At 39.1% G+C, this 17,545-nt stretch overlaps 1 protein-coding gene across 1 annotated transcript in view; it reads left to right on the plus strand.

Annotated features, from left to right (window-relative positions):
* LOC125451604 (HERV-H LTR-associating protein 1) overlaps positions 1–17,545 on the plus strand; it is a 70,948-nt gene that overhangs the window by 27,187 nt on the left and 26,216 nt on the right. The window contains exons 4-7 of the mRNA XM_048528903.2: positions 13,260–13,340; positions 14,087–14,170; positions 14,273–14,356; positions 15,971–16,054. Coding sequence (XP_048384860.2) covers positions 13,260–13,340; positions 14,087–14,170; positions 14,273–14,356; positions 15,971–16,054 — 333 coding nt within the window. The remainder of the gene's footprint in view (positions 1–13,259; positions 13,341–14,086; positions 14,171–14,272; positions 14,357–15,970; positions 16,055–17,545) is intronic.

A 17,545-nucleotide genomic window follows, 5' to 3' on the forward strand; every position in this document is an offset into this window, starting at 1 on the left:
TTAAGGGCATTTAAATGGTCATTGGATAAACATATGGATGATAATGGAGTAGCTGGGTTAAATGGACTTCAGAACGGTTTCACAGGTTGGCACAACATCGAGGGCTGAAGGGCCTGTACTGCACTGTAATGTTTTATGTTCTATGTTCTATGAGTAAAGGAGGACACGGAATGATGCAGTGGTAGCAGTGGCTCAGAGGATACTGAGCCTCAAACATCACCCGTGAAATGCTATGGACCAGACCAAATTCCCTCAAGATATATCAAGAAGTTAGCCCAGACCATAACTTTTACCTGATTTAAAGGCAAATGTAAGGTGCTGCATTCCAGGCATATTGCAACTGGTCACACTACTCAGCTTTAAGCACAACGCCTTTTATACTTACCCTTTAGTTAAAATATAAACAAAAGAAAAAATGATTTGGTATAACTTTAATTGAACACAAAAATTAACAGAAAAATAGATTATTTAACCACTAAACAGCAACTGTTCCGATATTGTAAGATGCCATAAAAATACCCATGGCAAAGGCAAAGTCTGTAAAATAGATTGTCTCACATGCGATTCTAGCAAAGAGAGAGAACCCAACTTTTTTTTAGCTGTAATGGAGGAAGAGATGGAGTAGCTTTGACAGCCATGTTTAAAATACCAGCACCTGCTAAAAGTAAAACTAAAACCTTGGTTCTGTGGGAGCCTGACTCTACCTAATCATGCTGCTCCTATTACTCCAACTTTTAAAAAAAGCCCAAGGTCTCAGAAGCCGTTTACTTTATTGGCTCAGAATAGACTATTTGTCTCATCTGTCTCAAACACTCTTCATAAAAAAAATCAAGATAAAATACCTCTCTTGAAGCCATAGTATTGTCATTGAAGTTGGTGTCGGTGAGGCAGAATGAAGAGACCTATGGATATCATAATTCCTATATTCTTTTTGCACATGATTCCTGGGTTTGAAGCCAGTCTTGAGCAAATTTCTGTGTGGTGTTTGCAAATTTTCCCCGTGTTTGCGTGGGTTTCCTCTGGGTGCTTCGGGTTCTTCCCACAGTCCAAAGATATACAGGTTAGGTGAATTGGCCATGCTAAATTACCGAAAATGTCTGGGAATGTGTACACGGATTAGCCATTGAAAGTACGGGGTGATAGGGATAGCAGGATGTGGTTATGGGGGAATGCTTTTTGGAGGGTCAGTGTAGACTTGATCGGCTGAATGGCCACTTCCACCCTGTAGGGATTCTTTGATTCTATGACTTGGTTAGTGTGATGACCTTGAGATAAATAGAGCCATTGCCAGACAAGAGGGAATATCTTGTAAGCATGAGAGTACAAGTGAGCCAAAGAATGGATGATGAAAGACAACAAGGTTTCTCTTTAAGGTTGCTCCAACTCTGGCTCAAATGTTGCTTCCCTCAGTGAAGATAGGTTGCCCTTTGAAAGATGCAGGCAGCACATCTTAGGCTTGGCCCCTAAAGGGTCCTGCATCCTATCCATCAGGCACCTTGCCTCCTGCTCCTCTTCCCACTAGGCACTATATCTCATCGGGCACCTGACCTATCTGGCACTTTACCCCTTCCCCACGTAGCAATCTACTTATCCTACACCCCGACCTCACACTTCCCTTACATATTTACCATTAGACCGCAGGTGCCAAAATGGCTATCTGTGATTTCAATTTCCAAGATGCAGCAGCTGATTGCAGTGAAAATGGTGTGCATTTTGCCTCTCCCCCCACAATAGCTCTGCATTGTGAAAGCACTGTCAGAATGGAGTATGGCTCTATTTATCTGTCGAGACCCTGATCAGGTCTCCTACCAGAAATGCAAAGCTCTTTCCTTTCCTAAAAAAAGAAGGGTTGGAGTAGCAATCTGCATGAAATTGCTACCCAGAAAATTCAGGGTCAAAATTCCAAGGGAAGACCCAATACATGCAGTTATTTAAAAGGTGTTAAAGATAGCACAACATTTACAGGAACAGCATATCAATGTACTAAGATAGATAACAGGTCATTAGATTAGATAGAATATAAAGAACAGCAAAGAGTGACTAAAAGATTAATAAGTTGTGCAGAATTAGCTATGAGAGCAAGCTAGTTTGAAACATAAACACTGTACTGCCAGAGGAAGTGAAGGAGGCTCGTACAATTACAATGTTTAAAAGATATCTGAATAGGTACACAAATAAAAAGGGTTGAGAGGATTATGGGCCAAATGCTGGCAAATGGGACTAGATTAATTTAGGATATCTGGTCAGCATGGATGAGTTGGACCAAAGAGTCTGTTTCTGTGCTGTACATCTCTATGACTCTAAACATTTCTCTACATGTTTATAAAGCATAGTCCAATAGAAAGTGGCTCTGAGGAAGTAACAGTGAAAAATAAGGAGATGGCAGCTGGATTGAACAGTTATTTTGTATCATCGTTCACTACAGGCAATACAAAGTAATATCCCAGAAATTGTTGTAAATTTGGAAATTTAAAGGAGAAGGGAACTCAGGAAAACTACAACCACCCAAGAAATGGAACTGAGCAAATTGCTGGAGCTATGGGCTGACAAATCTCCAAGTTCTGTTGGAATTCGTACTTGAGTCTTAATAGTAAATGAGACCCTTGATATATTGTTCTAAATTTTCCAAAATTCCCTGGATTTATGAACATTTCATTAGATTGGAAATTAGAGAATGTAACTTTTTTTTATTCATAAAGGGAATAAGACAGAACCCAGGAAACTACTGACTTGGAGGTGTGATTTGGGGAAAGGGAGATGAATTTTCAATTTAAGGACTAGTCTTGTATAAAATCTAGGAGTGCTTGCATGCTATTTGTAAGTTTACTTCAATTTATTGTTTTAAATATGAAAGCGAGCCTAGTCAAACAAATCAAGGCATTTCTTACATAGTAGGTGAGATCAGATAACTGGCTCAATTTGGTTTGTAGTTACCTAATGCAAGAGTGACCTGAGTCCCAGAAATATGAATAAGAAACATAAAGTGCTGTGACGCTAGAAATCTGGTACACAGTGGTAAGGCTGTGAGTTTAATGAAAGGGGAATTTAGTGAGAAGGTAAGGGAGATGCTCTTTTCCCTTTTCTTTCCCTTTCTTCAGCCTCAAGGAGATCTGGACTCAAAAAGATGCGCGAGAGGGGTGAGTACTGAAAATATTCAAGAGTAACATCAGAGAGATAACATAAACTCAGTAGTGGAGACTGGAAGCCAGCACAGAATAAGTATCAAACTTAGTAAGTAAGGTCAGGTGAGTACTTTCACTGTCTGGTTTTTAAAGTAAACATTTGGCATTAGTTTAGAATGAGAATGTTTACAATATAAGGAATAAGGGTCCCTGACATATATTTTATATTCTTTGTACAGGAAGCGATAAACAGAAAGAGAATAATTTTAGTTTCAGAACTGGAGCGTTGGCTGGACTCACTGTTGAGTATTTGCAAGGCTGTAATCTGTATGGATAGCACACAGACGTGTGGCAAAGTTAGTCACACAACAGCTAAAATCAGCACAGGCAGAAAGGGAATGGATGACTGAGACAGAGTAAAAGCACCACGGAGGTGGGGCAGGAGTCTCCTGCAGTCATATCCCTCCCTAACATATTTTCCATTTTGGATATTGTTGACAGAGGTATTTCCTCAGGGAAATGCCATTAGAATCAAGTCTGTGCCACCAACTGCCCAAGTGGGAGAAAAAAGAATGGGACAGCAATAGTAATAGTGCGTTCCATCAGAAGTTCCTGTGGCCATAGATGTGACACCAGGATTGTATGTTGCTTCCCTGGTACCATTGAGCAACTGAAGGATGAAGGAGAACAGATCACATGGTCCTTCTTTGTACTAGGAACATGGGTAAAAAAGAGACATGAGGTCCTACAATCAGAACATCGGGACCTAACAAATAAATTATAAAGTAACAGAAAAGTTCTAATGAGGAGTCACTGGACTTAAAATGTTAACTCTACTTTCTCTGCACAGATAGCCAGACCTGTTGAGTTTCGCCAGCAATTTCTGTATCTGTAAAGGTACCAAATCTGAATGCACAATGTATTTGCAGTAGATGAATTAACAGCACATTATAAATAAATAGGTACAATGTAATTGGTGGGGGCAGAGGTCGTTTGTGTGACTGGAAGCTGGCGTCCAGTGGCATAACACAGGGATCAACGCTGGGTCCCTTATTGTTCATAATATCTATATAAATGGTATTGATAAGAACATGGGGTGGAAGTGACAAGTAAGTTTACAGATGACAAAAGATTAGCCGGATGGGTGATAGTGAGAAACAAGGTCTGAGATTACTGAACGTTATAAGTGGATTGGTTAGATGGGCAGAACAGTGGAAGATGGAATTTGACTCAAGTAAGTGTGAGGTGATGTACTTTGGAAGAAATAACAAGACAAGGGAATACTCAATGAATGTCAGAACACTATGAAACTCAGATAAAGAGAGTGATCTTATGAAGTTTGTCCATAGACCCTGAGGGCAGCAGTGCCGTTTAATCGAGTAGTTAAGAAGGCATACCCTTTATCGGTCAAAGCAAAGATTATATGAGGAAGAAGTTTATGTTGGAGATGTACAGCACTTAAGTTAGGCCACAGCTGGAGTACTGTGTACAATCTGGTTACCACACTATAGGAAGGATGGCAATTGCACTGGAGGGGGTGCAGAGGAGATTCACCAGGGTATTGCCTGGGTTGGAGCATTTCAGCTATGAAGCAAGGTTTGATAAGTTCAGATTGTTTTCTCTGGAGCTGAGAAAGTTCGGGACGAGACCTGGTAGAGGTTTAAAAGTTTATGAAGAGCATAGGTCAGGGTGGATAGAAAGCAGCTTTTCCCCTTAGTTGAACAGTCAATAACAAGGGGCGCCCTTTGAAGGTGAAAAGCAGGAAATTTAGAGAGGATTTGAAGAAAAATGTTTTCACCCAAAGGGTAATGGGAATCTGTAAAGCAATGCCTAGATTGTTAGTTGAGGCAGGAAACCTCACAACCTTGGATGGGCACTTGAAGTGCCATAAGATTCAAGGCTATGGGTGTAACGCTGGAACTTGGGACTAGTGTAGATTTAGTATTTTTGGTAGTATAGACTCAATGGGCTGAAGGGCCTCTTCCACACTGTATGATTCCATGGTTGTGAATATGGAGATATGCCTTTCGGGTGACCGGAGATGGGAACAGAACATTCAAGGGTATTCAATCTTTAGAAAGGACATGCAAAATGTAAAAGGAGGTGAAACAAAAAACTAAAAGTGCGGAATACCTTAAAATTGTTATTAGAATTTTCTAATTTTTTGCAAAATGAAATTCTCTCTTTTAGGTTTTCTTCTTGTTTGCCATTTTCCTAGCCCGTTAGAATATAGCAAAAGTGATTGCACAGATTTCCCTTCATTTTCATGAAAAGTGCTTGGGTTCCTCAAAGCAATGACAGTACAAGTGATAAGCAACTGTATGCAAGTTAGAATCACACTTTGCAACAGTTAAAGTTAGCAAGAAACAATTTCTGATTAATTTCCAGAAAGAATAAGAAATCAATTTTTAAATTGGATGACCTAGAATACTGTGAAGGTAAACCCTGTGAGAAGTTTCACTTAAATAAAACCTCTCTGACATTTTACGATTTGCAAATTAAAACTACAGGGAGCCACATTAATCATTGAAAACTAATCAATTACATTGATGTGGTATTCAGTAAACCAGCAGTGGGGGATGAAGCTTCATTTCATAAGAAGTCAGTGTTTGCGGGGTAAAAGACCTCCTGTGACTTTAATTCAATATCAGACAATCATCATCTTTACCAAGTAGGAGAACATGGATTAAAATAATGATAGGTTAATAATTTGAAATTATGCATTTGTGAGTAGTGGATAATTCTGCTATCAAATCAATTTGCTGGATCAGTGTTTGGGTATGGAGAGTTGTCAAGTTTTCACAACAGGGAAAGAAGTCTTTCAGTCCATCCTGTCTGCATCGGTCATCAAACATCTATCCATTCTAATCTCACGTGGCTCTACCAGACATGTTCTCTGACCCACAAAATCCAAGTTTATGTTCTGCTTTCTGAGGCTAAAATGATGATTGGCAGTACTGCCAAATATATTCGACAGATTCAAATATTATGGCTTTCTGTCAACTATTTCAGTTGAAATATTCATCCAGGGTTAAGCTTGTATTAAAACAGTCAGAGAGATCTGTTGAATTAATTCATGGAAGCAAATAGAAAGCATAGTGTGAACCCTTTTCAGCATGAAAACATGTCTCATTCATTCCTAATGTATTCACCTCCACAATAGATGCTTCAAGATCAGTTGAGTAATAAATCCTATTAATCTTACTGGTTATAGAAACAATTGACTTCAGATGTAGTCGGTAAGTTTGAAAGAGCAGCAGCAATTTAAGGAAATGGGAATTCAGAATTGTCTTTGTAAATTAATAACTTAAAGTTACTACTAGACTGCACACTTGCTTTGTTAAACATTGTTAGGCGATGACAAAATGAAGGTGGAGTGGAAAAGGTTGGAGCATACAGGAAGCATAATCCTATTCAGGAAGCTATGAGTCATTGTTCTGGAGGAGCTTTGTTTCTGATTCATGGGTGAATGCCCATCAAAAGGAGAGTATGATAAATAGCAGATCACTTATGATGAAATCTACATTAAGCATAATAGAATGGCAGTAGTAAGATTGATGCTCCAAACAGTGAGGCAGATCAAGAAAGCAAAATTCGACTTTATTAGCAATTATGCAGTGTATTGGCTTTAGATGCTGGTCACAATATTGTATTAACATTTGATGAGGTGAATGCTCAGGTGGGTTGGAACAATATTTGCTAGGATAGCTAATGTGCTCATGGTGCATGAAATAAGAAGTGAAAAGCTTCCCGAATGTTGTAGAAGAAATAATCTAGTAATCAGTAAAACATTGTTCATGATCATATCTAAGAGCAATTTATTATAACTCGCTGGGGTTACATACTGAAACTCAAACCCTACTATCCTCAGTCATCACAGAACTTAAAGATTTATAGAAGTGGGCAAAATTCCCCACTTACCTGCCTTTAGATCAAAGTTGGCAGAAAACATGGATTAGGTTTCTGTATTTAATATTTATTACAAACAAAATAGATTCTAGTTACAAGTGAACAATTATGAACTGTCAACATATAACAATCAGCTCAAATTCCAACCTTCTGTTGGCCATACCACCTTTGCCTATGAGCCACCTATGAACCATCGTTCATAAATTCATTAAAGGCACATCTATCATGCTGAAATTACAACCAAATTTATGATGAAAGCCACACAGTCCTAAAAATGTATAGTTTTTTTTGTTTTGTTTTAGGAATAGGAGATATTATGACAGCTTTTACTTCTGTTGTCATTGGCAACATTTACCCTTACCCTACGATATGTCCTAGATAATTTATTTTGGCTTCCATGAATTCACTTTAGACTAATTTGTTACAAAGCCAGCCAACTGTAATTGTTTAAACAGGTTCTCCATGTGTCTCATATACTTTTCCCATGTGTCAACATCATTTAAATAAACTACACAGTTATAAACCTCAGCTGCAACTTGGTAAGCCTTCTAGCTACATTGAATGGACTGATTAATTTGACTTTCAGTGTTCACCTTGAAAAGGCAACGATATCAACATGCCACTTTCAACTTGAAATGTTCTGGTTGCTGAATATTTATCTTGCGTTATTTTCACTTGTGAATCTTTCAAATGCTCTTATGCTACCTTACCTGTGCCTAGGAGCCTTTCAATGGTTCTTCATGTGACTACATACCTTAATCATGGCTTGAGAGGTTAATGATATCTCTGCAAAGCTCCTGTGTTTGTAGATGATATACAGTCGACTTCAGTTCTTTTTATGCCCAATCTGTGAATGATTTACTGGAAAACTTTAGATAACAAGTTAGAACCTAGTGGATTATATCTCAATTAGTGGTACACAATAAGTGAAAAAAAAACTAAGTTAATGTTCCTGAGCTGCAATCATGCTTAGAGGAATAGCTTCTGGATATCAGATTGTCATATCTATGATTGTAATAATAAACATTTTTAATCAATCTGTTCAATATGTTATGATGCATCTCTGGAGAAGGTAGATTTTGAAACTAGACTTTCTGGCCTAGAGGTAAATACAGTGCCAGTGCTACATCATAAAAACCCTATATAAGTGTAAGTATATATTGATGTCCAGTTTTCCTTTTTGGTAATGGTCTTACACAATCTTATAGCATTCATAGAGTAATAGAATGCCTAGAGAGTGGAAGCAGGCCATTTGGCCCATCAAGTCTACATTGTCCCTCCAAAGACTCATCCCCCCAAAAACATTTATCCTGTAACCCATTTCCCATGGCTAGTCCACCTAGCCTGCATAACTCTGGACACTGTGGGACATTTTAACATGGCCAATCCACCTAACCTGCACATCTTTGGACTGTGGGAGGAAACTGGAGCACCCAGAAGAGACCTGCACAAGGACAGGGAGAATATGCAAACTTCGCGCAAACAGTCATCTGAAGCTGGAATCAAACCTGGTGGTTGGTAGTACTGTGAGGCAGCAGTGCTAGCCACTGAGCCGCCATGCCATCCAAACTAAATAGTTCTTAATAAACTGACCTGGGTAACAAAGGTGCTAATTTATTCTATATTGAGATTTTCCTACTATCTGACATTTATGACATGTTTTATAGAACTGTGTTACATCTTTATGAAGTTTTGACCATGAAAATTATCTGTTTATCAACGCCTATGTTTCCCAGATCCTATATATCCTGTCATAAGAATTTCATCTGAAACTCTAAATTCATCTGAACTCTAAACTCTGCGTAGCGTTTCTCCTTATAATACGTGGGTGGTACCAACATTTAACCAACAATTGCCCATTTTAAGTCTGCAGATCTGAGAGGATGACTGCACTTCCTCATTAAAACTCTGTTTTCAATATAATAACACTCTGGAACTCCTTCAGCTTCAGCTCTCAGTACTAACTTACCTAATGCTGGGTCTGCTTCCTGAGGCTCAATTAATGAAAAAATGACTCACAATCCTCTTCACACTTCATTCATAAAAAAGAGTTACAGTTACCCTAACATTTACATGCAGAATTACTGTGACCTCTGGTGATGAACATGTTTGGCTATTGCTCTGGTCACTACACATGATGGAAAATACCGGAAATCTGTGCCAGTATTGATCTATTTCTTTAGCCTCAACTGGACCTTCTGTCACTATGGGCAAAGTTGCAACTTTCATTCCAGCTAAATCATTCCTCAGGAGTAAATTAACTCAGTAAACAAATAATTTCTTAACAACTATGGCTACCATTAGCCCAGACAAGTCACACTGCAATTGAACTTTATATGACAGGTTATACTTTCCACCTATCCCACTATCCAGCACATTAACTTTCATTGAACTCTCAAATCTTTCTTCCCCGAGAAATTTTGAGGAGCCCATATCTCTCTTAGTAGAATTATGAACTTGTATGCTTGCTTTGAAGTAAATGGATTTGTCTTCCCTTTAGGCAAAAAAATATTCATATCTCTCATCTACTGTATGTACTGTTTTGCACCTACAATAGTGTCCAACCCTGGGCTCTTATTTTTAGTTAAAGTTACAATGTGATCCATAGCCTTATCCTTTTGAGTTTGATTCTCAGAATCATTCAATGTTCTCCAATCATTTCCACAGGGGATTTCCCTAGCAACTTCCAGCATTTTAGACAAATGTCTCCTACCTTGTTACAATGGAAACTCTTGATTTCCAACTTTCACCTTCAGACCCAGTATTTTCCTTTCAATTTGAGATAATCCCAGTTATCCATTCTTGGCCTTCCTTTCACATTCAATTTTTGTCTCATCTTGCAATGTGCTGTTCCCACAACAGCTAATCAATCAGCCAATATCCACCTAAGACCCATCACTTGGGCTCATACCATCTGTAAGATTCTGCAGCGCACCCAGCCTGGAAGTGACAATACGTAGCTGCCCTGCTTGTGGATTGAAATGCCTACAATATCTCAAACAAGAGGAAGATGGCACCATGATCTTCAGACAAAGACCTGATTTCCTGATTAACAGGGTGGTGCAGAGGGTTGTAATCCCTTTCGCAGAGGCCTGATAGATGAGTCAGTGCTACCAGACCCTGGCAGCCTAGTTTGAGGTTGGCACCTAGGTCAGTGCTGTCTCCAGGATGCTGAGAAACAGCCAGGAGTACCACGGGAAGATCAATGACCGCGCTCTGCCAGAATAAGTGTTGCGTTCTTCTCTCTGATACTATATCAGGGCCACCTCCCACCAAGGCTCATGCTCACTTCTTCCTTCACCCACTCTCTGTCCTCAGCATCCCATTACACTAACCTTGCATGCCCTCTATGCTACTTACTCTGTCCTTAGATGTATCTTACCAGTTTCCTGTCACATGTATGAGCACTGCCTATTGTGCCACCCACTGATATCTCACTCATTGCCCCCTTTCCCTCACTAATGGAGCAGGTAGTCCATATCAGGGCAGACAGAAACCCAATAGGTGGGGGTGTACCAGATTTTAGGTTCCTCACCTGCTATCAAGGAGAATTTTGACACTTGCAGGAGAGGATCAGAATGCTAAAACAGTCATGTCCCTCCAAACGAGTAAGTATCGTTCTGAAAGACACCATCACTTCTTTGCTTTCAGTCTTACTCATCGGATGCCACTTCTAAGTGCTGGCCATGATGTCTTTTGTCTTGCAGGTTCAGCTTGCTTTCCCTTGATCTCTGCATCGAAACAGTCAGCTCCCCAGAAGCCCTGTCCTTGACCTCTGAGGATGAGATTACAGAGGCCACAGAGGAGGCGTCGTCAAGGCCGCCTCCTGCATCTCCCCCTGTCTCAGACCCTGACACTTCTGGGGATTCTATGATGACAGAGAAGGAAGGGACACAATCTGATGAGCACCTCACAGTGACAGCTCTACCGCTGGTTAAGGAGGAAAAGCTTCATGTCACTGGCACTGAGAGACCGGGCACCTACTCAGGAGAAGACCCAGTAGGCAATCAGTGACTTTGTCTACATGAACAGGGAGGAACAGGGGCTACAGACGGGCACAAGAGGCCAGAAGCCGTAGCAGTGTACCAATTCATGTAAATGCCTGGCCTCCGTGATTGGCTGTAGCCATGGAGACCCTAGCCCTATGGATATGTCAAAAGTGTACACACAGCTACACTCCACTGCCCTACCCATTAGTCACAGGACTGTAAGTGTAATGGCAGGTTGGCAGAAAACCTTGACCCCCAGTTGGGGTGCCCTTTCCTCACAAGTTGCCAGGGCAGTGCCAGGAGGCACTTTGATAACATGGGACAGTGAAAACTTATAAGGCGAGTAAAGGCATTAACAAGAGATTTAACGAGCAATAATGACCATCTAGTGGAATCTCGTTGCTGCCTAATGAGAATCTCATCACACCACTTGTGAAAAGCATAAAAGTTAGAGTGAGCTAATCTGAACATTGAGATGGGCCTCAGCATACTTGTCTGCTACATACCTCTCTGAAGCCCATGTCTCTCAAAACACATAGGGTTCAGACCCTGGAGTATAGTCTTACTCTGTTTCCATGGCTCTTCTTTTCAGTACAGGTAGTTCTGCTATAACATGTGTTTTGTTAATGTGAATTGGCTGTAACACGAATGATGAACAATGGACACTGTATGGATAACGTGACTTTCTGCTGTGCAGGTATAGCAATTTTCTATTGTGATTTTCCCACAACACGATTTTCTATAACGCGAGATCACACAAGAATGCAACTATCACATTATTGGAGAACTACCTGTACTTCAAATTATGGAATTTCCATTGGCAATCGTAATGATCTGTGGACAATTAGGACAATTCACCCTAACACAGCTACACACAGCTTTACCACAAAAGCAAGCATGAAGGTCTAAGTAGCATTTAGAAATAAAGATAGCTGATAGGCCAAACATGTCTCGAAGTCACCAAAAGAATCTCTTTGACTTTTCAGTTCACTGGTTGAACGACTCACTGTCAGCAGGTTTCTCAGTTACACGGTGGGTATATTTCACTCACTACTAATCTACTATTCAGAAAGCATAAAAGCATGAAAGGTATCAAATGGTACACCCTTCATGCTTCTTAAATCTCTGGTCTGCTTGGAGTAGGAACCATTGCCTGGTCAGTCAGAAATACTTGTCATGTACAAGTGGAAGAGATCCAGTATCGTAGTTTTTAGCCTTTTTTTCACTTCCCCTTAACAAGGTAAGATGCTTCTTACATGTGTCACAGAATGGACCATGAAGAAAAAGCTAACAAGGGATCCTGGAAGATAATGGAGTGAAAGTTAGATGACAGAAGAGGGAAAACTCTTACCTTGTAAAAGAGACATGAAGAGCTGATGATGGTCACTTGGAGTAAGTTTAAATGCTCAGTTGACTTGGATAAGTTTGCTTCAGGTAATGTATTATAAGGGAATCTGAGCCACATATGAATGAAATAAATACTATTATTCCAATTATTGATTCTGATTAACCTATCTGGGAAGCATCTATTCATAAAGTAACACCCATAACTAATAAATTCCATTTCACTTTTCAAAGATTTTGCATGAAGCATTTCACACCTGATTTTATGTGCATATCATGGTATCTGAATCAGCACTGGAAATGTGATATGTTTCATAAATATTTCTGTAACAAATATAGCATAGTTGAAAAGATCTGAACATTTTGACTCTTTAGTTCAGAGAGGGAAAAGCTGTTCACTCATTACTTCCAATTGTGGCTTTTGTTTATATAGGATCTTTAACACAATAAAACCTTTCAGCATGTTTTGTAGGAGGATTAATGAGGCAAAATTCAGCACTCAGTCATATAAAGGAGACATCAAGATGACCAAAAGCTTGAACAAAGAGGTTGAGTTGAAGAAAAGCTAATGCAGGAGAATTAGTTATTCCCACTGAATGGTTCATCATTTGTATGATTCAGTACAAACAAATCAGCCTCCAGCAGTATTTCATGCATCGATAATAATCAGAAGCCTGCATTCTGCTTATGTGTTCTCCCTCAGTAGCCTATGGTTGAACCTGGACTTTCCTGACCTAGCATTTTCTAACGCAGTTAAAATGAATATGGAAAGCACAGAATGACCGAAAAATGGGGAGTTAATACCTCATCAATTTATCTTCTGAATTCAAAGGAAAGTTTGAAACTCGTTTCTCCTGCATGTTGGTATTATTTGAAGCTGTTTCTCTGTTTTCAGAATTACCTGTTGAATCATTTGATCCTTCTGCCATTGATCTGACTGAATTAGTCAGCCAAATGATAAACAGAACACTTGAAGGTAAAGATTTTGGTCAATTTATATGCTTGGGAAAACATGGATAGTTCATGGTATTTGTGTTTGAAACATCCAAATACCAATAGGCAGGGCATTTATTGGTAATTTGTGTTAGAATGAGAATTAGTTCAGTTTTCTAATTAAATGCTTGTATGAAGTTAATACTTGGATTAGTTCTGTTGTCAAGACCTGTATTTATTAATAAAAAAGCATCATGTCATATCAAGTAGAAAATGGCTCGCTAGATGCTTTGGGCGTCTCTTAAAAAAAATGTGGGCTTTGAAGCAACAAGATTCCAAGAGGATGCAGGGGAGAAGCTGGAAGTAAACAAAAACTCAATATTAATTTCAATTATATGTTACACTACATGTACAAAATTTAAGATAAACAAAATGACATTTCTTAAATTTTAAGCTGAGGCAGAGGTTGAACTTACCACTGGAAAACATTACTTAAAAATTCAATGTACCAGTTTAGCTAGCTCACAAACCTAATGTCACACAATGATTCTGGTTATACAATAATTCTCCGCAAACGTTGCCTATTGTAAATCCAGGAATCAGAATTTATAACGAGGAATAATTGACAAGGTATGACAAAAATATAACAGGCAGATGAATGGTGCAGATAGGAATTACACTATTTTATGTTCTCTGTAGTTATTTACATTTGAGGTTAAATATGATCATATCTCCGCATACGTACTTAGCACAAATAGCAATTTAATTCTACGTTCAAATTATTCACAGGAGATCAACAATTCTTCTCTTTGCTGAGTGTCACTGCCCATAGTTCTTTTGCACTTCATAAAGTGTCAATTCTCATTTATAACAGTAAGTACTCGCTCACAATGTTTCATTGTACTTCGTCAGAATTTTCTACACTGTTATGAAAACTGCAGTGACTGACTGACATCTTTATTCATTTGCCTGCAGTTTCTAGCTTCTGGAAAATTGATCCCTCTATTTTCCCAATGAGATACTGCTACTGCTTAAACAACAGAACAAATGACTTAACAGGTGAGTGCTTTGCGCCACAGAAATGTGCATTTTGAACAAACAGCATCAGAACATAATAGATCTTAAATTACAAATCTCCTTAAAGTGAACAAGATTAGCTAGAAATCTAAAGCATTTGCTCCCATATTATCAGTAGAATTGTGAATGGTTTGTGGCACTTAATTGTCAGGAGGAGAATTAAATGCTGTAGATCTCAGATAACATTTTAAAACTTTCAGCTTTCATTAGTCATTTGCAAGCTGTAATTATGGCCCATAAATTCTCAAAATATTCATGTGCAGCCAAGACGTATTAGCAATACTGTCTCAGCAGTCAGGGAAAATAAGACAAGTATTTTCTAAACTAAGTGATTTTATGATACTCTGGAATTTTGGGGTCTGCATGCACTAGAGTAGGGTGACCATCATATTGAGCAAGATTGGGATGTTTCTAGCCCTCCCTTATGTTTATTATGTTTCACCATTTTCTGTTGTGTTTAAGAGGCTGATACTAACTCCTTATTTAGATGAACACCATTATCTAAAATTGAATAGAATCTTTTGCTTCTGCTGAGGGCATTCAACCCATCATGGTTGTCTCAGTACTGTGAAAAGAATTAGTCCTACTCTTTGGTGCTTCTCCTAAATCTCTGCTGAAAGCTTCTTTTCAAGTGTATATTTAATTCCCTAATTGGTGAATCATGTTCTTCTGTTCATCTATGATTCTATAAGTGTCAATCAGCGCGTATTTCAAATCATGTCTTGGCATGTCTATGAATGGAAAGTCCTGTTCACACGTTTTGAGTTTAACAGAATTGTAAGAGTTCTATATTTGTAAAGTTGTGCAATATTCTATTGGTCTTCTTCAGTTCTCTGCTCAAAGACTAATAGATTAAGGGAGATCTTATGGTACAGTGGAGATTGTCAAAAACCTAGAGGCTCGGGGCTCAAATCCTACGAAGGACTTTGTGGCCAAGGAAGGTGTGTTTATAACTTGGCCAGACAGGTTGAGTGTCAATCTGTGAGCCCTTCTAACGTACCTAGAAAGAGCAGAAGAGAGTCCTGGTCAGGTATGAGATGGAAAAAAAGCTTCAAACTCTACCATCACTATTCTTGCTTTCAAGCAATAACATGCTTGGAAAAGTGATTACACTGGTGTAAGCTTGTTAAATGGCTGTACCACATCAGATTGGATTTCCGATCTGTTTTGAGTGTCTTTGGGTTGTGTCTCGTTGTGCTACAGTTCTGGAGAGAACAGTGTTGCAGTTCAGACCAGTTTTTGAGCAGAGAACTGAAGAAGACAGACAAAATATTATGAAACTTTACAAATAAAGAACTCTTGCAATTCCATTAAATTCAAAACATGTGGCCAAGACTTTCCATTCATAGATATGTCAAGACATGATCACATATAGGGACCTACTGGCACTTGACTCCAACAGTGATCATCTACATATTTTCAGCTTGGTTCATGATTCCAGTCTCATTGGTGTGGTCTATTAACTCTTCATTGTGTGTTTGCTCACTGGATTGTTTGTAAGGAAAAGCAAATTCATTAATTTAAAATTATGTTATTCCAACAATGTTAGCAATTAATGACTATGTAGAGAAATTCTATGTGTTGCTGTTTTTACAGATTTCACTGCCGTTGTAGTCGACTTTGTGGGGAATACTACCAGCTTCTTCAAGGAGATTTTTAAATCTAGTTCCATTCTCTATGGTTTGTTATTTTTATTAATCATTACGATTTTAAATATATTTAACCAAAGCTTAACGCGTTTTTTTTTATCCTACGCACATATGAGGAGCAAGACTAGCCTAGGCATAGGGAGACTGTTAGTGTTCTCAACATGAGGGAGACTAGTGATCCTGAGCATAGAGGATGGGTTTAGTGATGACTGCATGTTTAGAAATTAATTTCAGTTTTGCCATTGCACCATGCTTATTAAGAATGAAAGAGCAGAAATGAAATCTTAAGGGGTAATTCTCATTGTTGACAACAGTAGGAGATTGGTAGGCGTGGGTAAACTGCCTGATTTCCTTTCAGCATCTTCAGCAAAAGAGAACGGTGCAGTGTGGCAATTTATAACTGCTAGCTTTCCACCTACATTGTAATCAAACATTAGCCATGCAAGGTAACATCTGGTTACTGGGTAGGAGAAAGCTAACAAAACTTGGATAATTAACATCAATTTTCTGAACACAAAGGGTAATATTCAGTGGAGAAGGTGCTGCCTCATCCATTGGCTGGAGTGCTGGTGAGAGCCCCATGTCATCCAATTGGACAGAGACAGGCCTTTCCTAGGATCAAGGTCCTGAGGGGCAGAGGTCCTGCCATGGAGAGCCATTGCAAATCAGAGTTCATTTTCTTTATTGAACAGTACTGCCATCAGGAAGGAGGTGGCCACTGCTAGAATCAGACCCACTCAAGGCTTAATATTGCCACTGGCACCCTGGCCATAAGGATAATGGAAAGGGGGTTGGATGGGTAGGGATCACAGGGGGAAGATGGCAGCAAGAGCAGACAGGTGGCTTGACCACATAACTCCTGAGTTTTATTGATGCCACATTGCTGGCTCAAACTTGAATGAGGAACCTTCCTCTCTCCAGAAGCCCCCAAGCAACCTTGCACAGCTTGTTTATTGTGTTCCCCACTTACATAAGGGTCTTGATTGTTGGCATGTTGGAAAAACCATTCATGAGCCTTCCCACCATACGCGTAATGAGGGCAGTGGTGAGAAGGTGTTGAAATTCCCATTCACAGTCCTCCCCCCTGATGAAACAAGTCTCTAAACTGATGATGAGGGAGGGTATTAAATTCTGCTCTGTGTGATCCTTGAACCCAATAATGACAACTGTGCTATTTGCACATGATTGTGAGTCACATCATATACCACTTCGGTAAAAGCATTAGGTTATGTGCAGTTAGCTTCTGCCAGACATAATCAGAAAAGAAACATCATAACATCAATAAGTGTGCAGCATTAACTTGTCATCAGGAATGCTACTTTTGAGTTTAACTCTCCAACTAATGTACTTCTTGAACAGACATGGGAGAAAATGCATTCAGCAGGAAGAACCTCCTCACAAACTCCATGTAAAGTATTAACAATTGTTTTCAAGATGGTTATTGATGATTACTATTAGTTATTGTCAAATTTACAAGGATTTGATATGAAGACAAATTTGTTAAAGCCATTAAAGCCTAAAT

Source organism: Stegostoma tigrinum, chromosome 5 (genome assembly GCF_030684315.1).
Source record: "Stegostoma tigrinum isolate sSteTig4 chromosome 5, sSteTig4.hap1, whole genome shotgun sequence".
Classification (NCBI taxonomy): Eukaryota; Metazoa; Chordata; class Chondrichthyes; order Orectolobiformes; family Stegostomatidae; genus Stegostoma; species Stegostoma tigrinum.